General features: G+C 44.0%; 2 protein-coding genes across 3 annotated transcripts; one reads left to right on the top strand and one right to left on the bottom strand.

Moving 5' to 3' along the window:
* Positions 1 to 536: 536 nt before the first annotated feature.
* On the bottom strand, positions 537 to 4244 carry chst2b (carbohydrate (N-acetylglucosamine-6-O) sulfotransferase 2b). The gene has a single exon (XM_061667009.1). It carries the CDS (start codon positions 3665 to 3667, stop codon positions 2270 to 2272), a length of 1398 nt encoding a protein of 465 aa, XP_061522993.1. The 5' UTR covers positions 3668 to 4244; the 3' UTR covers positions 537 to 2269.
* Positions 4245 to 8367: 4123 nt separating this feature from the next.
* trpc1 (transient receptor potential cation channel, subfamily C, member 1) lies at positions 8368 to 24358 on the top strand. Of its 2 annotated transcripts, XM_061667007.1 has the most exons (13): positions 8368 to 8832; positions 10057 to 10211; positions 11199 to 11300; positions 11392 to 11594; positions 12034 to 12165; positions 12385 to 12580; positions 13510 to 13846; positions 16058 to 16197; positions 19232 to 19381; positions 22114 to 22298; positions 22374 to 22575; positions 22753 to 22947; positions 23967 to 24358. In XM_061667007.1, exons 1-13 carry the CDS (start codon positions 8667 to 8669, stop codon positions 24192 to 24194), a joined length of 2391 nt encoding a protein of 796 aa, XP_061522991.1. In that variant the 5' UTR covers positions 8368 to 8666; the 3' UTR covers positions 24195 to 24358. The 2 variants fall into 2 exon arrangements, with proteins under 2 accessions (XP_061522991.1, XP_061522992.1); XM_061667008.1 differs by lacking the exons at positions 8368 to 8832; positions 10057 to 10211; positions 11199 to 11300 and having other exon boundaries at positions 11581 to 11670.
* The last annotated feature ends 8 nt before the right edge of the window (positions 24359 to 24366 follow it).

The following is a 24366-nucleotide window of genomic DNA, read 5'->3' as shown; positions in this document are numbered from 1 at the left end:
GGTCCTGATTGGCATCAATTATCCATTGACCAATGTCTCTGAAAAATTATCCTGAGCGATTATCCTTTGGTGTGAGGTGTGTTAAGTGATTTTTTTTTTCCCCCCTCTGCAACCTGCTCAGAAAAGGTTTGTGGCCAAAAATCGTAAACATTAAACCTGTTCAATATTTACGACTGCAAATTCTTGTGTAGCTAAATGTGTTATGAGTAAAATTTGTGTACCATTATGTATCAGTCTCTATTGTGCTGATATTTCTTTAAGCTGGGTACACATACACCGATAATCGGGCCAAATTTGAGCATTTTTCCTCTCTTACAATTAAAGTCAGCAAAGGCTCAATTATCTTACATCGCTGAAAGATTATCCTGAGCGATTTCTATGGTTGGGAGTGTTTTTTTCTGCTCTGGAAAATGGTCGGGCTGACAATCGTGCATGTTAAACATTTTCAGTATTTACGATCATAAATCGTTATGTGTCTGGTCAGCACTGACACACTATATGAGCAATAAAAAAAACAATTGCTGATATTTTTGCTCATGTGTGGTGTTTGTCGCATCATAAACAAGAAATCTGTTTGAAAATATTTTTAACATCTTAACCAAATCTTTTAGACATCCAACTGAGAATCTGGCCTTTGCTGACTTTCATCGCAATTGAGGAGAAAAGGTCAAATTTGGTCCGATTGTCTGTATACCGCGCTGAAGATGTAACTGGGATTATGTATGTGTGTACCCTGCTTTAACTTAACAAGTGTGATTTCTTCCTGCAACCCCTGGTGTTAAATGTCAGTTAGCTCAAAGAGGCGTATAAGTAAATTAAAGCGTGCAGTACCAAATCAATACTCGGGCCAAAAAGCATAGTTACTCTTTGCTTGTTTACTCGATATTTCCCCCCCCCCCCCACACACACACACGCGCGCACAGAGTTGGATGAGCGTAAAGCGAGCCATTGTAAACATCGGAAAAACAAGACTGCTCACATCAACGACGACAAGGAGGTTTTTTTAGCAGCTCCGCAGCGGTCGAGACATTGTCCACAGTGCATCGTCCCACACGGGGAAAAAATGAAAATTAAAACAGTAGAAATTAAAGAAACTAATCCGATGTGGCCTACTCAAACATGGCATTGATTGTCTTTGACCTTGAACATTTCTTCATCCACTAGTTTCACTTGTACAGATGATATGGAGACTAAAAAACATTATTTTTCTTCTTCTTCCCAACATTCAAAAAATAACATCCACTTTTTCAAGATACACGAACGGCAGAGCAGGGGTTCTCAAACTGGGGTCTGCGAGCCGTAGCTTAAGGGTCCGTCAAATCATTTGCAATAAATTGTTGTACCTTTTTTAGAGAAAAAAAAAAAAAATACATTAAAAAAATGCAAATCTACTGGCAGCCAATTAAAAAAAAAAACATTTCTAAAATAGTGATTCCCTGCTAGTGTACATTAAGAGATTAGGTTTGCCACAGAAAATTATCCAGTTTCACTTAATTGGCCCAAAAGTTATTTATATACCACAAATAATATATAATCTTTGTTAATCTATCTATACCATTGATGTATAGTGACAGGCAGAACACTTAAATGTTTTTCCAGTAGATGGCGCAAGGTACATAATAAACCTATGAATCCACTTTTTTGGGACATTTTTGAAGATTTTTTTTTAATGTAAATTATGTGCCTTGGCGAAATAAGGGTTGGGAACCACTGTCCTAGAGAATAAAGGCCAGAAAATTCCAGAAAAAAGTCATAATATTATGAGAATAAAGTATTGTAAATGTATTCCCTCCTTTAACTTTTTACTTTAATATCGTACTATTACTACTTTATTCTCCCCACTTTTAGTCCCCCCCAAAAATGTTTGTTCTTGTAAAGACTAAGACTGTCTTTTTTTTTTCTCTCCAAAAATATGAATTTGTTATGATTTTTTTCTCCAAAAGAGGCCACTTTCTAATCCCAAAGACATTTAGGGGTACATTTTAATTAGCGTTTGGATTATGAGGGGTCCTTGTTTAAAAAAAATATAATAATGATAAAATTCCTGGGGCCCCTGGAGCCAAAACGTTTGAGAACCCCTGAGTTAAGGTTTTTTTTGTTTGTTTGTTTTGTTTTGTTTTTTTTTTGGTCAGTGGCAGGCCAATTAATCGCATCCAGTGTTCCAGAAGAAGAAAACAAAAGTGGTCCTTGCAAATGCTGTTCAAAAGGCGGTACATTCCAAATGTGGCGTTGAACGAGTTGCTCCTACTCTGCGTCTTTGGTGGCATCTTCACAGTTTGGACTGCGTCAGTAGTGATTTGCTGAGGTCCTTGGCCTCGCCGGCGGTCCGCACGCGCTCGTAGCCCAGCACGGCCATGGAGTGGTGGCAGTAGTCCTCCACCTGCTTGATCTGCTGGATGCTGAGCACCGTCCGCCACGCGCTGGCCGCCTGGGTGGCGTTGCGCGACGACACGATGAACGGCTTGGACGACGAGTTGGAGCCGCTGGTCATATTGAGGGCGAAGGACTCGATGTCGCGGTTGGTCGTCAGGTTGGCGAAGCGGTAGACGCTACGTAACGTCTTCACCGGATTGTCCACCAGGTCCTCGTAGCGAACGACCATGTACTTGCCCTTGAGCCAGCCGGGCGGGTTCAACGCCGTCCTCAACGTCCGGGAGGTGCGGTCGCAGATCACCTCCATGGCGCCGATGGAGTGGTAGTCCGAGCCGTCCTTCTTGTTGGCCTTGTGGCCGGGATCCACGAACGGGATCCGGCGGAGTTTGGGGTCCCGGCTGCGCACCACCTGCAGGTTCTCACGGATGAGGCCGTGCCGGGATTTGATGCGGGAGTTGGCCACCGCCCGCGGGTCTCGGACCAGGTGGATCACCTTCAGATCCAAGGAGGGGTCCTCCATGAGGGGCGCCAGAACGTTGACGTCCAGAATGCGCACCCCTTTGATGACCACCGTGTTGTACTTGAGGCACTCGTCCTTGAGCAGTCTTAGGCTTTGCGGGGGGCACTTTTTGCAGACCTTGTCGTCCACCATCCCCACCACGTCTTTCCTGTAGGCCGAGCACAGAGGGTAGGAGCACACCACCTTGTTCAGAGTGGCTCCGAACAACCCCAGCGAGGTGAAATTCTTGCCCCCGGGGTTGTTGTAAAGCTGAAAGACGGACAAGTCGCAGCGGTACAGTGAGCTCAGCATGTCGCGCGCCGCCCCTTGCAGGGACACGGCGTCGCCCGGATACAGTTTCTGCCAGATGTGCCACATGGGCTCGTACAGGAAGAACACGTCGGGGTTCTGGTTGAACAGCTCGCCGAAGAACGACGAGCCCGAGCGCCACGTGGTCAGCACGTAGATGAGCTGCCTCTTCTTGGCCAGCGAGGGTCTGTAGAGGTAGCGCAGGTCCGAGCGGCCCTGGTAGGCGGCGCCCCTCATCGGGTGGCTGCACGGCTGCGGCTCCTTGGTCCACTTGTAGTTGGCCAAGTTGAGCATGGTGAGCACCAGGAGCAGGAAGTAGGCCCCGAAGAGCACGATCCGCTTCCTGCGCAGCACTTTCATCACGATGCCGGGCTGCGCTATTATCTTGGTATGGTTCCTGTAGGTCTTGAGCTTCCTGCCGAAGCCAGCATCTTTCTCCCAGGGTGCTATCAACTTCAGCGGCGGGTGATATGTTTTGCCTCTCATCTGTGCCCACGACACAGCCCCCGCGCCCCCCCCCCCCCCGAAATATGACTCTCCTTACATTGACAATACGTTGGGGGGGGGGGAAATAAAGAAATAAACAGGTTGGGCTAGACAAGGATGATTATATTATGTAATCCGTGCCGATTCCAAATCCGGTTTAGCGCTGCATTGCGCAACGATCTTCATGTCAACGCCGGATGAGAGGGGAAGCAACAAGGAGGCGAGTCGTTATTGTCCCAGGCGCCAGGCGCCCATGTTGTTGCCGGAGCACTCTACCCAACACCAGACCCCCGCCCACTCACCGCGGGACGCGTCCACCTCACAAACCCACTCCCGAAAATGCGCATCCCAGACGAAAAAATAATCCCCCCTCTCACCAATGTGGCGCGGAGGCTCGGCGGAGCTCACCTCGACTCAATCCACATCCGCTGTGAAGAAGCCATAAATCTACATAACTAGCGTATATTTGGAAGAGTTTTGGTTCGCTTCTTCCTGCCGTTCTGCTCCCCTTTTGCCGAATACACACACAGGACAATCAATCCGAAACTAATGGCTGGCGTGTTACACCCGCGGAGTAACACGCTACGTCGCCGACTAGCCACGCGATTGGCTGAGCGGGCAGCCAGGCTGCCAAATGTGGTGACGTCACATGTCGGAAAAAATTAGTCTATATCCGTGTCGCTTTTGGTACGGAAGCATATTGCATTCACTTGGATAAAAATAAAATAAAAAATCCTGTTTTTCTGAGTCATTTTTTTGAGGGCTTTGTTTTTCTGACTTTTTTTTCTGTTTTTCTGACAAAAAAAAATTCCACCTGTTTTTCTGACTATTTTTTTCTGTTTTTCGGACTAATTGTTTTTTCACCTGTTTTTCTGACTTTTTTTTCTGTTTTCCGGACAATTTTTTTCCACCTGTTTTTCTGACTATTTTTTATTATTATTAGTTTGTCGAAATTACGCAGGCACCTGCAGACTTTGCGTTTGTTCAGGAGGAAAGCTCATTCAAATCTGCTCGCAATGCTTGTCCAGAATCAGTTGGACAAATATGGTATGCTCCATGGATACAAGATGATGCATTTAAAATCCATTCAGGCTGGCTACGTGGTGACTCAAGAGACGATCAGGAGACTTATGAAAATACTGGACCCGTTGCACAGTGTGCAACTGAGACGCCGGAATCGGCTTCGCCGATGTAGCACAATCCCGGCCCAAACTTTTTGTGGCATGTAGACTCTTATGACAAACTCAAACCATATGGGATCTGTATCAATGGTGCAATAGATGGTTTTCACGAATGGTGATATGGCTACATGCTTATTCGACAAACAGTGACCCGAAGATAATTGCTGGATACTTTATTAATAAGGTGTCATCAAAGAATGGGACTTCTGCCCGAATTCGTTCGGACCTTGGCACCGAGAACTGCTTTATTGAGCAAATGCAGATGTTCTTGAGGCACGACCATCTGGACAACTTTTCGTATAGATGTTATCTGTATGGATCGAGCAATCACAACCAAAGAATAGAGAACTGGTGGGGCTTTTGAAGGAGGCAACATGCACAATTTTGGATGAACCTGTTCCAAGATTTAAAAGACTCAGACTTCTTTTCTGGTGACTTCCTGGACAAAAGTATCATTCAGTTCACAAGTCTTGAAATAATAGAGGTAAGAACTGCAACCCCCCTCCTGCCAATTGTCTACCTACTTCCATATTGTACTTCACAAAAAGAAGTAGAATACCACCCTGTAGGTTAGTTTTGGTGTGGTACTAATACTTAGAAATGAGTGTCAAGAGCTCACTCTTTGTAGGCTATATTCAAAACCTGAATCAGACAGTATTGTCCGCATAATATATTAGAATTGCTTAAATGAAAATTGTAAAATGAAATAAAATGTTTGTGTCGGTATCTTGATGTTTTAATTAATACACTTAAGACTAGTATTGCGCAGATGTTTAAATTGGAGCTGATTTGTACTACACATTGGCTAGTTAAGTGCAACATATGTACTGCAGTTGGTATATAACATGTGCGAGCTGATTTTATCACGATGTTTCTTTAGCGAGAACTGCAGGAAGTTGTTCACCTCTGGAACACTCACGGAATTCGCCCATGCAGAAATGCTGCATCTCCAGGTGGGCGCCCAGTGATGATGTACACCCTACCCGAACGTTTTGGAGCCAGAGAGTACTTGAAAGAGGTATCTCGAGAAAAGATAGAGATCTGCAGAGGAGAATGCCTTCAGAGAGGACCGTACCCCTGTGATGATATACAGCGTTTGACATTTGTTGTCTCGCCATGGCAGAAAGCAGTCTTCATCCACCCACCTCTCCAGAGGAAGCCATCGAGCTTCACATGTTCTTACGTGCTTACATACGAGCGCAGATTTCATGATCACAACCTGCTCTACAGGATCAAATGACAGGATCATGTAACCCTCCAAAAGTGGTAGCCCTTACGGACCATGAATTTAACTGTAAAGGGTATTAAAACAGTAAATGACTGTGAATTTGCTCCAAATGGACATCTCCACGTTGTGCCTCGTATATCTTCTTTCTATTCCAGAAAAGCAAACGTCCAATGTATGCATGAAAAAACATGGGGAATCTTGGGTGCATTGTGTTCATCATTTATAAATAAAGGTTTCTAATACATTAAGCATACACACCATTATAGACACAATGTCAAATGTAGTTCTTACACAATATCTGCTGATACCGAGCAGTGAAACCTTTTTCTTTTTTGATACTTAGTTTTTGTTTATGATAGCACTAAGGAATGCTACCTTCCTGATTTTTTTTTTTTTTTGGGGGGGGGGCAATTCCCTCTAAACACATTATTTTTTCTCTCCAAAAAAACATTAAAATTGAAATGCTTGTTAGGTTTAATCCGGATTCCAATTTGTGGAAAGATGTGATTCATTTTGTTGATATGTTCCCTCTGATTGACTGGTGATCCGGCAAGTTGTTTGATTGACAGGTACATGCAGGATATCGAACAGGTATAACATTTCCGATTGTCGTCCCCATGCTCCCTATATGCGAGCAGATCGGGCAGGCCAAATCCCTCTTAACACATCCCACACCAAACCCTCAAGAGCGACAATCGGGCTTTTAATCTTAAGGGGTGAAAAAGGTTCAAATTCGGCCTAATTTTCGCTTCGCGTGTAGCAAATTATTCAGAACTGAAAGGCACACATGATTGAGGTGACGTCGTGGACTTCCTCCATCCTTCAATCTTTCCGCTTTTCTTTTCCATAGTTGGATGACACTATTATTGTTATCTTCCATCTCCCATCCTGTTAGGACCTGTTCAGTTGGCCCCTTCAGTTTTCCATGTAGCTTTCGAGCAAAGAGCGGGAGAAAAATATACTTCACGTGCCATGTTTTGGCTCATCTGAGTTCATGCAACGGCTCACAGCGAAATCCGTGTGCACACTGCCCCCTGCTGCTCATTTTCAACTACTGCAATTTCTTGTGTCCACTTATCAAAGTGCTGTAATAAAGTACTAGTGACTTTACACCTCCCCATGCCCATAGAAGCGAGAAAATCTCACTCGTGCACGTGTAACACACCAATTTAAAGTCTACCAACGCACACAAACGACACTCACGGAACACTTTATTTGGTACACCAAGCTGTATTTCAGGAGCATCTAACATAACATAAATCTAAAATAAATTTAAAAAAGAAGAAATATAAAAAAATATAATATATTCAATATAAAGAATATCGCATTTTAATACACATGTGCCTTCTTTGTCTTCTTCGTTTGATACAGCAGATCATAACACAGTGTTGAACATGTTGGAAACGCGGTAGGACTAAATGGAACAGTCCTTATATGGTTCAGGTCGTACCTGGAGGAAAAGAGTTGCTTCGTACCCATCAAAAGTGTTCAATCTCATTGAATAGCAATGACATATGGGGTCCCTCAAGGGTCAGTTCTTTGACCCCTTTTGTTCAGCCTGCATATACAACCCTTGGGTCAAATTCTTCACAACTTTAATCTTGACCTTTATGGGTATGCAGATGACACACAGTTATATCTAGCAGTGTCTCCAGATGACTACAGTTCAATTGAGGTGTTGTGTCATTGTCTGAAACAAATAAATAACCGGATTAACCGAGGTCGTTGTTTTTGGCAGGGAAGAAAAGAGGATTGGTGGAGTCACTCTCTTTAAAAACCACAGACCAAGTCTGAAAACTTGTGTGCTGATAGCTTCCAATGTGACTTTCATCAGTCATAACAAATCAATCACCAAAATAGCTTTCTACCAGCTGAAGAACATATCCAGGGTGAGGGGTTTCATGTTCCAAGCAGACCAGGAGAAGCTAATGCATGCTTTCATCTCCAGTAGACTTGACTGTTGTAATGGTCTTCTGACTGGGCAGCTCATTGAGAATGCTGCAGCTCTGTATATGTAAAATAAATCAATTCTATAGTAAACGGCAACATTTACAATTTAGAAATAATAATAATGCTTCCTAATTGTAGTCTACGTGTGTATCGATATTGAAATTGTTATTTTCCACATTTGTTTGGTATTATAATTTTTATAATTATTCTTATTATAATCAGTCGTGCATTTGGGTGAGGCGCTGAAAAACAGCTGTTTGGGGGGGGGGGGGGCTCTGTTACGTAATCGCTAGCTCCAGGAGCGCGCATGCGCAGTAGCAGCCTCGTCACCAGCACCATCAGAAGCAGCAGCAGCATCAGGACCACCGAGCTCCCCCCACCCCCAATGATGCCGCATGTAAACACGGCGCTCGTTCTGCTGTCTTCCCGGACCCTCGACCACCACTTCCTCGCGAAGGTCTGACGTCACAGCCGCGCTCGATCTCTTCTGTCTCTCGGGTGCGCCGAGAGACAGAACCGAACTTTGGACTCCCGGTGACATTGTGATGGTCACACCGCGACGCGCGAGCGACGAAAGGCTGCCCTGAGTCGAGCCCCCCCCCCTCCCCCCAGAACGAGGTCCTCACTAGGGGGGGCGGATATGCACGTCAGTGTTTGGCCCTGCTCGCTCTCCGTCGTTATGGCAGCACTGTACCAGGGCACGGACGCCGCCTCACCGGATAAATTCCTCGCCCTGAAAGACGTCAGGGAGGTGAAGGAGGAGACCACGCTGGACGAAAAACTCTTCCTGCTGGCCTGCGAGAAAGGTCAGTGACCAATCCGCGTGTACGCGTGTGTATACATTGTTGAAAGTGTTTTTATGTCATGTATGGAGACACACCTGGTTGCACCAAAAGTGGGACTTTGGATTTATACATTGGTGGGCAAAGGATGGCCGCCGGGCAAAAGTATGGACCACTCGCTTCTGCAATCCAGACCATCGAGCATTTACATTATAAAGAGTATATTTTTATTTGCATTCATTTTGCTATTCCCCCCGCCTCCCAAACGGTTGGCGAAAATGTATTTATACATTGTTTTTTCGTATTCATTTATCCCATTAGTAACTTTCCTAATTGGTTTATTAAGAGTAATCAAACAATGAAATATTAGTAAAATAAAGAATTTCACCTAAAACAAAAATGGGTTATATGAAATGTATGTATTCGTTTTCATTCATTCATCTCAATAAATAATTTAGTAATTGGTTTATTAAGAAAAATCCAAGACTGAAATATTATATTAAACATGTTCACATGTACTGTACATAATGATATAAGTTGTTGATTTTTTAGTAACTCATGAAAAAATATAAGCGCAACAAACCATTTTATATATACGTTTAAGTTTAAAAAACAAATAATGGATGAGTTCAAATGTGCTAGTACATTTTAATGCATTTTTTATGTATCTCATTTAAAAAAAATTGTCATTTATTTAGTGCAAATGTTAAAATTTGTAAAATAAAAAATTATGCATGTAAAATATAAATAAGTTTAAAGCATTCATTTATGTCATTCAGTGATTTAATTGATTCACTATAAGTATAAAATTGCAAAATAAAAACATTTCAACAAAAACAATTCAATAGTTGGTTAATTAAAATTAGAAATAAAAACATTTTGCATGTATTATTATTATTGTTAAAATAAATTAATTGATGTACACTCAAAAAATATTTTTAAACTCATCTATAAATGATCTTCCCCATTTATCTGCTTTAAAAAATGGAATATGGCCCTTGAGCACAAAAGTTTGCCCACCCCTGCTTTATACAGAGGAAGCGCAAAAAAAAAAAACAAAGGCATGTGGACTGTGACAGGCAGGACACAAAACAGCGACTGTGACCATATAAAGTTTCTGAACGTGGCCCAGAAACTGGAGCAGCCCTTTGTGGGAGATGTTACTGTAAACAGGACTTAGCCCTGAGCCGACCCCCCTCGTGGGAGTGCTGGCCTCAGTCTATTCGGCGCTATTTTTTGGTTCACCAGGTGACTACTACATGGTGAAGAAGCTGTTGGAGGAGAACCGGCAGGGCGAGATCAACATCAACAGCGTGGACGTGCTGGGCCGCGACGCCATCACCATCGCTATCGAGAATGAAAACCTCGACATCCTGCAGCTTCTCCTCGAGCATGGCTGCCAGGTAGTAAACACTCGCAGGCCTTCCCATCATGCAGTGCTGTTTTTATATCGACGATCACCAGTCGACAACAAATAGTCTACGTCCCTGGTTCTGAGAACGAGGGTCCTCGGACACACAGGTTTCTTATGCCGTAGTTGTGGGATGCACAAATTTGCAATAAAGTGTTCTTTTGTATCATTTGAAAAAAGTGCATAAAGAGACAGTGTGCCAAAAAAGAAGAAAAACAGCAAGGCTGTGGTGGAAGGAAGGCAGAAAATCAATTTTAAGCAAGGGGAGGACAGAAGGCCCAGTAAAAAAAAAAAGATGCCCAGTAAAAAGCGGCATTGTGGGGAAAGGAAGGTGGGAAAGAAGTCAAAAAGGAAGGAGCAAAGGCAGGCTAGAAGGAAGGAAAGCAGAAAGGTTTCAGTGATGGAAGGATGGAAGTAAGGATGCAAGAATGAAAACCAAGTGCAAAGGACTGAAGGAAGGCAAAAAAAGAGGGTTCGGTGAAGGAAGGAATGCTGCAATAATGGATGAATAAAAAGCAGCTCTGAGGGAATGAAGTAAGGAGGAGGGAAGGCAGAAAAGTAGGTTTTAGGAAAGGAATTACAGATGTAAGGACGCATGAATAGAAAGAAACTGAGAGAAAAAGATGCCCTGGAAAACTCGGGCTCTGAAGAGCAGGAAGGTAGGAAAGTAGGTTTCAGCAAAGGAAGGATGGAGGTAAGAATGAGTGAATAAAAAGCAACTCTGAGGTAAGGAAGGAAGGAGGTCAGGAAGCAAAATATTTGGAAATGTAATCAAATGAAAGTATATACAGGTACTGTACCTACTTTTGGCCCAACATTTTTATACTCTATAAATATAAATATGGCTCACTTTCCTGATGTCTTGGGACTTCAGCTACAGGGCGCAACCTTTGAACTGAGACAGCTGTTCCGCAAGATAACGCACAGCGTGTCTGGACGCTTTTGTTTTAGCCGTCCTCTGAGCCGTGATCCCTTGCAGGCTACCGACGCGCTGCTGGTGGCTATAGACTCGGAAGTGGTTGGAGCTGTGGACATTCTCCTCAACCACAGACCCAGACGTGCATCCAAGCCCTCCATTGCCGTGAGTCCCCGCAGAAGTGTCAGCGCAAGGAAAAAAAAAAAAACATTCCATCATTGTTCACATTTTCCTTCACCTCGTTCCTCCCTCGTAGAAACTGATGCAGCGGATCCAGAACCCAGAGTATTCCACCACCATGGACGTGGCTCCCGTCATCCTGGCGGCACACAGGAACAACTACGAGATCCTGACCATGCTGCTGAAGCAGGACATCTCGCTGCCGCGGCCGCACGCCGTCGGCTGCGAGTGTACGCTCTGCAACGCCAAGAACAAGAAGGACAGTTTGAGGCACTCCAGGTGCGCCCTGAGTTATTTTCGAGATGACTACTAGAAGAAGAAATAGAAGAAGCTAGGCTAACTGTTTGCTTACCTGGTAACTAACTTCCAAATTGCCTGTTGTTTGGTTTCATGTCAAAATCACTGAGTCCGGCCAACTCGGTTTGGACCACACGCATAAGGATTTGTGATTGTGAATATGAAACAAGTTTAACATTTACAATAGTGTTTTTCTGAGGGAAAATCACTCTTTTAACACACCCCATCCTGCAAGATAATGACCCCGGATAATCTTTTCAAGACATCTGACAATCGGGCCTTCGTCGGTAGAGTAGCAAAATGTTCAACTTAGGCCTGATTTATCAGCGTGTGTGTACCTTCCTAAGCGTTGTTGTACAGGAATTGCAATTTCTAGCTTTGGTACCTCACATTATCTTTCCGCCTCTTCTCGGGGAATTAGGTTCCGCCTGGACATCTACCGCTGCCTGGCCAGCCCTTCGCTCATTATGCTGACCGAGGAAGACCCCATCCTCCGGGCCTTTGAGCTGAGCACAGATCTCAAGGAGCTCAGCCTGGTGGAGGTCGAGTTCAGGTGCTTATTGTTACTCATCACACAAAGGTGGCAAAAGTATCAAGCTCTGCACTTAAGTAGAAATACAGATAGTCAGATTTAAAAAAATAAAAATGAAACTCGAGTACAACTACCTGAAGAATCTACTTAAGTACAAATGCCTGATTATTTCCCACCACTGCTCATCAGGAGTCTAGCAAAAGTCGCCTCGGTCACTCATCGGTGGTCTGGCATGTGCAGGAACGACTACGAGGAGCTCGCCAAGCAGTGCAAGATGTTCGCAAAGGACCTGCTGGCTCAAGCTCGCAACTCCAGAGAGCTGGAGGTCATCCTCAACCACACGTCCAACGAGGATCCCGTGGACAAGCGGGGGCTCCTGGAGGAGCGCATGAACCTTAGCCGCCTCAAACTGGCCATCAAGTACAACCAGAAAGAGGTCAGTCGGGCAATGCGTGCAGCTGCTTATTGCGTGGTTGTGCCATACTTCTCCCCGCGCGATAACATCTTCATCTTCGGGGCTGGAAAGTTGGAAGATTTACAGCTGCTAAATTATAACCGGGGTTTGTTTTCAAAAGTCTGACTCGCACATAAATCACCGTCAAAGCCATTCTTGGAAATAGCTCCTTACTAGCTGGAGCAGGGGCCGCACGTTGTCCAAGAGGTTAGCAAATCCGCTTCACAGTTGGGAAGCCGGACTCTGGCTTTCCAAAGTGGAGTTTGTTGTTTGTTGTTCTCCGATTCCCTCCCAAACTCTGAAGACATGCATGCTAGAGTCACTGAAGTCTCGAAATTGTCCATAGGTGTGAATGTGAGTGTAAATGCTTTTTTTTGGTGAAAATTTATGGAAGGATGGAGGGATGGGGTTTTTTTCCCCCTTGATCTCCCGCCATTGCGCGGAAGTGTCTGGAGGTTGTTCACATCATCTTGATAACTCACAAACAAGCGGTGAGGAAACCTTTGGAAATCTTTGCAGCACTTATCGAGCATGCCATAGGTGCATTTAAAACCTTGAGTCAGCAGTAATTTTCCTATGAGCTCATGCAGGTCTGCTAATTTTAGCCACGGTGTGAATCAAATGGACGGGAAATAGGATTTTGACCTTGATAAATTGTAAACTTGGCCACAGTCATTTACCTCATCTGACTTTGGGCGAGAGGTGAGGTACACTCTGAACTGGTTGCCAGCCAATCGCAGGGCATCTATAGACAATCAACCGTTCACACTCACATTCACACCTACGGACAATTTCGAGTCTTCAGTGAACCTAAGAAACATGGTTTTGGAATGTGGGAAGAAGCCAGAGTGAAGTTATGAAATATTTAATTTTTACTTCCCATTATTGCATCACTCGCTTGTGTTTTTCAGTTCGTGTCTCAGTCCAACTGTCAGCAGTTCCTCAACACGGTGTGGTTCGGCGAGACGGCCAGCTATCGGCGCAAGCACACCTGCCTGAAAATCGCCACGGTGCTGAGCGTGGCCATGCTGTGGCCGCTGCTGTCCGTGTGCTACCTGCTGGTGCCGCGCTCCCGTGTGGGCCAGATCATCCACACGCCCTTCGTCAAGTTCATCATCCACAGCGCCTCCTACTTCACCTTCCTTCTGCTGCTCAACCTCTACTCGCTGGTCTACAACGAAGGCAAGAAGAACACCATGGGCCCCGCGCTGGAGATGATAGACTACCTGCTCATTCTGTGGATCATCGGTAGGCTCCAAATAGTATGTGTTGGCGTTTTGTAGTAATCGGCCTTGGTTCTCGAGATTTGTCCCTTTAGGGGGTTCTATGTCTTGTCTGGTAATAGATTGTATTTTAAATTGGATTTAGACTTTATCCAAGGAAGGCTAGCTGAAGAGCTTGACTTGGAATCTGTGTCTTAAAGGCCTCAAACACTCAAAGTCTTGGTCTTGACTGGTGTTGTCACCTTAAAGTCTTAGTCTTGACATTGTTTCAACCTCTCAAAGTCTTCGTCTTGATTTGGGCACAATCCCTTAAAGTCTTAATCTTGATTTGATCTCTTTGTCCTGTTGTTGACGTGACTTCAACCTCCCTTTAGTTCATTTTCGTTTTAGTCTTGACTCAGTATCAACCCTCAAAATCTTGGTTTTGACTTTTGACTAGTGTCAGTGCCTTAACCCCCAACTCCCGAAGTCTCAACGCCTTGAAGTCTCAATCTCGCATCAGTGCTTCCAAGTCCACCAGCCTGCTCATTTCATGTTAATACATGCCTGTTATCGTATGTCCAGGTTCCTCCAACTAAGTGACTATTGATCCTTTTCTGAATAGGGAAGGAGGCCAATCATATCCTTTAATTTGATGTCTGACACTGCCTAGTGGAGTGTAAATGAGATGTTTTGTGTTATGGGCCTGGCTCAGGTGCAGCAGGCCTATCCCGTGTCCATAATCCTATCAGGCGCATACACAACAAACAGCCGTCTTGATGCAAGATGACAAAGAGCCTGCTTTTGCTAAATCGATATCCGCTCTCGACCTCTCGAGCGTTGACACGTGCGCGAGCTCACGTGAGGATGCTGAGACACTGTGTTGGCTGCCAAGAAACCATTAGCGCCGTGGTGGAGTCGTTGGATTGGCTCTCTGCCTTCTCGACAGTGATAGTTTGAGTCATGCTTGTAGCACTCTACGGCCGCTAGGCGGCAGCTCATTGGTTGGTGAGTCGTAACTCTTCATAGAAACATCCAGTGATTAGCGCTGCAAATCTAAGCTATTTTCTTTATGCTTTGTCATGCAGAAGCTACACACCAGGGGTGGGAAGATTTATGTGTTCGAGGGCCACATTTGAGGTTTAAAAAAGACACATGGGGCAGGTCATTTGTAAATGAGGTTTAAAAAAAAAAAAAAAAAAAAAGTTAAACTATGGATGTAGAATATGTACAATTGTTTATTTTGATAAGAAATTAATTCTCATTTTGAATGGTATTTTTGTATAATTAGTTTGATATAATTAATTCACCAATTAGTTCATACAAATAAATGCAAATATGTTAAGCATGTATATTTTTAAAAAATCATTTTACTAATACACTAAATAAATTAACCAAATGTTTAATGAGGTAAATGACTAATTAAAGGGAGGAATTGGGGGGAGGCGCGAATTAAAGTGGAGAGGGCCGTGGGCCATACTTTGCGTACCTCTACTGTACACCAAATGTACTGTCATTTAAATAGAATTGGCTGGTATCAAAGAAAAAAATCATATATACAAACACACGTGCACAGTACAGTATGCGCTGATGTGCTTCCTATTGTTCTATCTCCCCCCACTACTTTTCATCACTCCCCCTCCTCTCTGCATTTGCTTTTCCCTCGAGCCCCACGCTGCTGGCCTTAATGCGCAAATCAGATGCGGCACGCATGTGCATGCGTGCGTCAGTGAGCCCACTGGGTGTGTGCACTTCCACTTTCCTTCCATCTTAAAAATCCCCCACTCCCCCACAAAAACAACAACAAAAAAACAGACAAAACAAATACAGCTTTGGTTCCTCAAATCAATGGCAGAAAATGTGTGTGTGGAACCATGGCAGACATGTCTAAGCATCCAAATCCAGTTTCCTGTAGATAAAATTCCACTTTAACTCAAAACACAGGGAGAAAAGCCTAAGTTAGGTAAACACCAAGATCCATAGCCCCTGGATATGTCTGAATAATATGATGACAGACCAACCCTGGTGGAAATCCGCCATATAGAGACATCGCTTTTCTCAGGGTGCTCTGGCTTCTGGTTGCATTCCCAAAACATGCATGTTTGGGTTCATGAAGGACTCTTAATTTGCCCATATACTGTAGGTGTGAATGTGAGTGTAAATGGTTGTTTGTCTATACAGGTACAGTATATGCCCTGTGATTGGCTGGGCAAACAGTCAGGATGTATCCTCCCTCAGAAATTTCATCTGTCCTCAGGAATGGTGTGGTCAGATGTGAAGCGTCTGTGGTACGAGGGGCTGGAAGACTTCCTGGATGAGTCGAGGAACCAGCTGAGCTTTGTGATGAATTCCCTTTACTTGGCTACCTTCGCCCTCAAGATTGTCGCTAACAGCAAGGTACACACACACACACACACACACTTAAAGGAGACATGCATTTTTTTCACAATTTAAAACAGTTCCCATGTGTTATAATAACATGTCTGTGACATACTTTCGTCAAAAAACCCCAAGGATCTAGAATTATAGGACTTTTTTTGTCCCTATTTTTTTGTCTTGCTGCAATCAACCTACTTTCTCTTTCTGGATGAGGGCTGACCCACAAATGAGTCAGCCCTCATCCAGCCCCAGCCGAGCCCAACCTTTGCCACTGTAGAGCTTCGGCGAGGTGGTTATCGTCATCTCATCACATGCCTGTAAAGGAAATAAAAGCATTTTCACTTTTGGTGACAGTACTTCATAAACTATGTGGTGTGTATGTGGCACATGGATATTTCACAAAGCAGGAATACCAAGGCAGACACTCCAAAGAGACAACCATTTATTATATAAGCCAAACAAAAAAAATCCATAGTATGTCCCCGAGAAGATTCCAGCCTTCATAATCCTCACAAAAGTGCAAGGGTTATCTTGTTTTTTGTTGGTTCTGGAATGTTCCAGATCATGAATGAGGGTTCATTCAGAGTTTAAAAGCTTTGATTGCACCCCTGAAGTACAACCCCAATTCCAATGAAGTTGGGACATTGTGTTAAACATAAATAAAAACAGAATACATTCATCCATCCATCCGTTTTCTGAGCCGCTTCTCCTCACTAGGGACGCGGGCGCGCTGGAGCCTATCCCAGCTATCATCGGGCAATGATTTGCAAATCATGTTCAACCTATATTTAATTGAATACACTACAAAGACGAGATATTTAACATTCAAACTGATCAACTTTATTGTTTTTAGCAAATAATCATTAACTTTCAATTTTATGGCTGCAACACATTCTAAAAAAAAGCTGGGATAGGTGACAAAAAAGACTGAGAAAGTTGAGGAATGCTCATCAAACACCTGTTTGGAACATCCCACAGGTGAACAAGCTAATTGCGAACAGGTGGGTGCCATAATTGGGTATAAAAGGAGCTTCCCTGAATTGTTCAATCATTCACAAGCAAAGATGGGCGAGGTTCACCTCTTTGTGAACAAGTGCGTGAGAAATAGTCGAACAGTTTAAGGACAATGTTCCTCAACGTACAATTGCAAGGAATTTAGGGAGTTCATCATATACGGTCCATATTATCATCAAAAGGTTCAGAGAATCTGGAGAAATCACTCCAGATTCAGCAGCAAGGCCGAAAACCAACATTGAATGCCCGTGATCTTCGATCCCTCAGGCGGCACTGCATCAAAAACCGACATCAATGTGTAAAGGATATCACCACATGGGCTCAGGAACACTTCAGAAAACCAGTGTCAGTAAATACAGTTCGGCGCTACATCCGTAAGTGCAACTTGAAACTCTACTATGCAAAGCAAAAGCCATTTAGCAACAACACCCAGAAACGCCGCCGGCTTCTCTGGGCCCGAGCTCATCTAAGATGGACTGACGCAATGTGGAAAAGTGTTCTGTGGTCCGACGAGTCCACAGCTCAAATTGTTTTTGGAAATTCTGGACGTTGTGTCCTCCGGGCCAAAGAGGAAAATAAACCATCTTGACTGTTATGGACGCAAAGTTCAAAAGCCAGCATCTGTGATGGTATGGGGCTGTGTTAGTGCCAATGGCATGGGTAATTTACACATCTGGGAAGGCACCATTATTGCTGAAAGGTACATACTGTCATGGGTGTGTGTTCCGTTTTTTTGTCTTCCCCCTGTTTCACACACACCTGCTCCTGAGAGCATCTTCACCACCTGTGCCTCGTTCACCCTAATTACCCCTTGCATTTAACCTCGTGTCTCATTCTCTCTCGTCACCAGTTTGTCGTACCTCGTCGTCGCGTTCCAGCATTCCTTGTTTCCACGTCACAGAATCACAGTAAGACTTGAGCCTGTTCTGATTATCGACCTCGCCTTTTTGCCTCATGTTTTTGGATACTGTTGCCTTTTTTGGATTGCCTGCCTGTGTACCGACCTATGCCCGTATATTAAACCTCTCTTTTGTGAAACTGTCCATTTGTTTTGGAGTCGTGCATTTTTGGGTCCTATCCTCTGTTCCGTTCATGACACATACAGGTTTTGGAGAAACATATGCTGCCATCAAAGCAACGTCTTCTTCATGGACACCCCTGCTTATTTCAGCAAGACAATGCCAAACTACATTCTGCACTTACAACAGCGTAGCTTCGTAGTAAACGAGTGCGGGTACTAGACTGGCCTCCCTGCAGTCCAGACCTGTCTTCCATTGAAAATGTGTGGCGCATTATGAAGCGTAAAATACGACAACGGAGACCCCGGACTGTTGAACAGCTGAAGCTGTACATCGAGCAAGAATGGGAAATAATTCCACCGACAAAGCTTCAACAATTAGTGTCCTCAGTTCCCAAACGTTTATTGAATGTTGTCAAAAGAAAAGGTGATGTAACACAGTGGTAAACATGAACTTGTCCCAGCTTTTTTGGAATGTGTTTCAGCCATAAAATTATAAGCTAATGATTATTTGCTAAAAACAATAAAGTTTATCAGTTTGAACATGAAATATCTGGCGCCACGGTGGTCGACTGGTTAGAGCATCTGCCTCACAGTTCTGAGGACCGGGGTTCAATCCTCCCCGTGCTTGCGTGGGTTTTCTCCGGGCACTCGGGTTTCCTCCCACATCCCAAAGACATGCATGGTAGGTTGATTGGCAACTCTAAATTGCCCGTAGGTGTGAATGTGAGTGCGAATGGTTGTTTGTTTGTATGTGCCCTGCGATTGGCTGGCAACCAGTTCAGGGTGTACCCCGCCTCCTGCCCGATGACAGCTGGGATAGGCTCCAGCACGCCCGCGACCCTAGTGAGGAGAAGCGGCTCAGAAGATGGATGGATGAACATTAAATATCTTGTCTTTGTAGTGTATTCAATTAAATATAGGTTGAACATGATTTGCAAATCATCGTATTCTGTTTTTATTTGTTTAATACAACGTAATATTTTTAAATGTTTTATTTTTTATTTTTTTCCTCTGCAGTTCAAGAATGTCGAGGACACTGAGAGGAAGAACTGGGACGCCTTCCATCCCATCCTGGTGGCTGAGGGCCTGTTCGCCTTCGCCAACGTCCTCAGCTATCTGCGCCTCTTCTTCATGTACACCACTAGCTCCATCCTGGGGCCTCTGCAGGTAGGAGAGATGTGTTGCTTTTTTCCAAAATAGGCGATGGTGCGTGGGATGAAGTGATGGATGCGTGAAGCACATCTGTGAAAGGACAGCTCTAAAAAGTGTTATGTCATCATGATAAAATGCCTCCCGAAATGTCTAAATTCTGCCCACGGTGGAAGTGAACACTACGAACAACGCCAGCAGTGATGCAAAGACGTGTTTTTATTAAAGATTTACAAGACTATGATCTTTTTTTAGCACCGTAAAGAATGAGAGTTTGTACTTACTAGCCTTTTTATTGCATCACAAGCTGGCAGGTCGAGACAAAAAAGTGTGCGACCTCTGTTTAGACGGCCTCAGGTATTCAGTCAAGTCAGACCGCCATGTTTGTGGTCGTCTTATAAAACAACCAGAGCCAGACAATGACTAATTAGCACCCTCCACCGTCTCGCTGTTCTGCTCACCTCGCCCTCAGCCCCCGATCAGTTGCTGTGACATCACTGTCTGTCTGTGCCAAATGGAAAAATGATTATGTGTCGGGAGTGCGTGAGGCTGATGCCCACGTGTTTCCACATGTGTGCGTCAGTCAGTGCTATGAAGGTTCTCTCTCATTCTGTCCTTGCAATCATCATCCCGCTATTACAACCTACTGAGGTTGGAAAGGTTGAGTGCTCATGTGCATATGCACACACTGACTTAGAGCATGTCAGGGGCCATAATAGTGTGTTGAAGTGGACTCAAATGCAGTGGTGAGAACTGACTGAACTAAACTAAAAACTTAAAGTATCTGTACCTGAGCACTTCATTTTTCTGTCGACCTTTTACTCAATACATTTGAAAGCAGATATCTATCCTTTCTGCTCCTTACTTTGTCAAATTGTTAGTTTATTCAACATGCACAGATGGTGTAACCACATAAAAAAGATGAGTAGAGAGAGGGAGAGGTAAAGTAAACCGCAGTGGAGGTCTTGATCCTGATCTTGTCCCTGCAGATGCCCACGCAAACACGGGAGGACATGCAAACTCCACCTGTGAATGATGCCGTTCATAACTTAGAGGCAGACTTGCTTACCATAAAGACACCCTGTTGGCCTAATCTACTGCATCTAATTTTAAAGGTTTGCCAACCACTACCTTTGGATCAAAGGATCATAAAAATAGAGTCTTGGACTGTGTATACACAGTTAAACAGAAGTTACAGTGGATGCAGATGTACTGACCCTCTGCATTCCTCTTGTGTTTGTACAGTTTTCACCTCAGGCCACCTGTCAAGGGAGTATGAGCCGCCACAGCTCCCAAATTAGACGCATCCCAAGTGGCAGAATAAACTGAGAGGATTTAATGGTGACAAGGGAAAGGATCACACTCATAGACGAGCTTCTTGTCAAAAAGAGCCAAGTAAACAGTGCGGTGGTGTGCTTGCCTTGAGATGTGAGACGCAGTGGTCTTCCCTTACATCAGTAACTGTGTTGGTGTCATCTTATTTTGCGGTTTGAGAGCATGTGTTCTGACCTTCCTGGAGCGTCTGTCAGCCCGAGCAAACAGATAAGTCCCCCTCAAGGTCTCAAAATATTTGGTCCGGCCATTACTCCAAACCTTTGGTTTGTTTTTATGTCCTCTTGGCAGTTAGAAACCATATAAAGAAGGTAAGGTAGATGATTCAAGGTACCATAAGACTCCAAGAACATAGGACTTTCTTATAACCTGAAGAATAATGGAAGCTAGAAATATAAGACCCTTGGTACATCGTAAAGGATAATAATCCTTTGGAACATAGTCCTAGGACCATAGAATAGTGGCCATATAATCATGGGGTCCATGGAAAATCATCCTTTGGAACAAAGGCTCCTATAGGGTGAAATGAATGTTCCTAGGAAAAATAGGGCCACAGGATCATGGGCTCCAGGCAACTCTTGGTATGGTTTTGGTGTCCAGGCCCTAATACCATATGAAGAAGGGATGAGGGATGATTCAGTTAAGAATTAGACCCCAGGAACAAGGAACCTTCTTGGGACCTGAAGCTAGAAACATAATGCACTTGGTATGTCGTAAAGGATTATGCTTGGAGACCCACGCTTTAAACAAAAATCAGGGTAAAAGTAATTTTCCTGGTGATTCGGTTAAGAAGACCCAAGGAACATAACCATATGACGAAGGCAGATTATTTAAGGTAAGGAATATGGGACCTACTTGGAACCTGAAGAAAAACCGAATCCAGAAACTTAATACCTATGGTACATTGTGAAGGACCATCGTTCTTTGAAACAGAAATGTTCCTAGAAAATAAGACCATATGATCTTGAGTTCCAGGCAATGTCAATGTAGAGTGACTGGCAGGTAAGACTTGATATGGTTTTGTTGTCCTTGTGGAACAGAGCCCCTTGGAGGCAGTTGAGGAACTTATACGGGATGATTCAGGGAACATTGGACCTACCTGGACCCCAACAAAGACGTAGGCATTTGGTTCACAAGACAGTGGTTAAATGCTTTGCAGGAAACTGCGAGCAGGAGGTCCAAGGAAAAGAGAATTTTGACAGCCTCATGAAACAAAGGCTCTCAAAAATATGAAGAACATATCGGGGATAATTCAGGGTGACATCTCGTAAAACCACAAGAACATGCAGAATAAAATTTTATTTATAAGACCCTCGTAAAGATACACCATAAAAGTAAACTCATGGTAAAGAGAATCAGTTACAGAATCAGTTGTCCTGTCGGGCTCTTTATTCACATTAAAAACCATTTCCCACCAGATCTCCATGGGTCAGATGCTGCAGGAGTTCGGCAAGTTTTTGGGCCTCTTCCTGCTCGTCTTGTTCTCCTTCACCATTGGACTCACCCAACTCTACGGCAAGGACCAGAAAGACCCGGAGAAGAGTCCGCCCAACGATTGCCAGGGCATTTTCTGTCAGCAGCAGAGCAACGATGCATTTCACACGTACGTATTAGCTAACCTCACCGTGAATATCTTGTTTTGAGAGATAATATACTGTATGTTACCCACTTCTCGCAGGTTTATGGGCACCTGCTACGCCCTCTTCTGGTACATCTTCTCGCTGGCTCACGTGGCACTCTTTGTCACCCGCATCAGCTACACCGAGGAACTGCGCTCCTTTGTGGGTGCCCTGATTATAGGCACTTACAACATTGTGGTGGTCATTGTGCTGACCAAGCTGCTGGTGGCCATGCTCCATAAAAGCTTCAGACAAATTGCTGTGAGTGTTCCACTTAAAACCATGTCAACCACGTTACCTTTATTAAGTGTAATGATATTAATGTACAACAATGGTTTGAAACCTGGTTTAGGCTTTGTAGCAAAGGTTTGGGGTACGAATTAGGGTTTCCAGCCAGAATTAGTTACTTATCATTATCTATCTCTGATTGTTTGTCAGAATCACGAGGACAAGGAGTGGAAGTTTGCCCGGGCTAAACTGTGGCTGAGCTACTTCGACGACAAGTGTACGATGCCACCCCCGTTCAACATCCTGCCCTCGCCCAAAACAGTCTGCTACCTGCTCACCAGCATGAGCAAGTGGGTCTGCTCGCACACCTCCAAGGGGCGAGTCAAGAGACAGAACAGCCTCAAGGTGAGAACAATCGCTAGTGCTGTCTCAAACACAGCATACCGTCAGATAGCCAGAGTCTAATGCAGAAACCTGTTAAAAATAGCACTATACAGTTTTGTACTTTATAAAAACATAAAGTCTTAACAGGATTCAATTGAATTTATAGAATTAAACACTGCATTGTGATTTCATGCATTCATTGAGTGGCTTCTTCTAGTTTGTGTGCCTTGGCCACCAGGGGCAAGTATAATAAATGCATACGTATATACTGTACATGAAGAAGACAGTCAAAACTGCTCAGTAAGCTGCAGTAATATCAGTCGTTCAAAGAATACTGTATATGCCTGTGACAATTATGATTTTCTGTATACGTGTCACTGCACTGTTTATGTTTATCAAATATCTGTTGCTTGAAGGGTAATAACACTGTGACATCGATGCTAGTTCCATTAGCCTGTTTATGGTGTTTTACGTTGTGTTTTAGCATTAAGCTACCTGACTTTCTTCAGTTAAAGGTATGTGGTGTTTGGTTAAGTACAGGATGTGTAATTGTCTTTGTTTATGTGTAGTTTGACTGTAAACTACAACTGCTAGTGGCAAACTGCTGCTTGTTTTGAAGTTTGCTGCCACGATCTAGCACTTGTATTTTTGCTTGGAACTTTTTAAACTTATGCTTACTATATAAGACAAACATCTAATGTATTTTCAAAAATCGTACAGTAAATGAGTGCACTCGCAAGTCGAGGTTCCACTGTATGTCATAGGGCAGCTACCCAGTCGGCAGCTCGCGCAAGATGGTGACGTTGCAGTCTACATCTTTTGGGTTTCAAGTCTGAGACAGGGTTTCTAGCAAAGGTCCGGGGTTCAAATAAGCGTTTCATGCCAGTATTTGGGTTTCACAGTTTTAAATGAGGGTTTCACCGTCGTCCTTTTCAGGAAAATGTATCTGGGAAAAAAATTAGTTCAAACAAAGCGATCCTTTGATGCTAGCTGAAATGAGGTCTACTGAAGTATCAGGTACAGCTTGCTCTCTCTCACAGGAGTGGAAGAACCTGAAGCAAAAGCGCGATGAGAACTACCAGAAGATCATGTGCTGCCTGGTGCACCGCTACCTGACGTCCACGCGGCAGAAGATGCAGAGCACGGACCAGGCCACCGTGGAGAACCTGAACGACCTGCGCCAGGACCTGTCCAAGTTCCGCAACGAGATGCGGGACCTGTTGGGTTTCCGTACCTCCAAATACGCCATGTTCTACCCCAGGAGCTAGAAGCCTTTACCTTTCCTCTTTAGCTTTTCCATCTTCTGCTACTCATTTATTCTATAAGAGGAAAACACAAACTGACTGGAACCATATCCATGTAGTCTCACGTTTTTGTAAAGACAGAAAGCCATTGTTTTGGACAGAAATATGAATACATATTTATGCAAGCATTTCAATG

Source organism: Phycodurus eques, chromosome 21 (assembly GCF_024500275.1).
Source record: "Phycodurus eques isolate BA_2022a chromosome 21, UOR_Pequ_1.1, whole genome shotgun sequence".
Lineage (NCBI taxonomy): Eukaryota > Metazoa > Chordata > Actinopteri > Syngnathiformes > Syngnathidae > Phycodurus > Phycodurus eques.
Note: the sequence above shows the minus strand (reverse complement) of the source record. Positions and strands in the feature narration are given on the sequence as shown.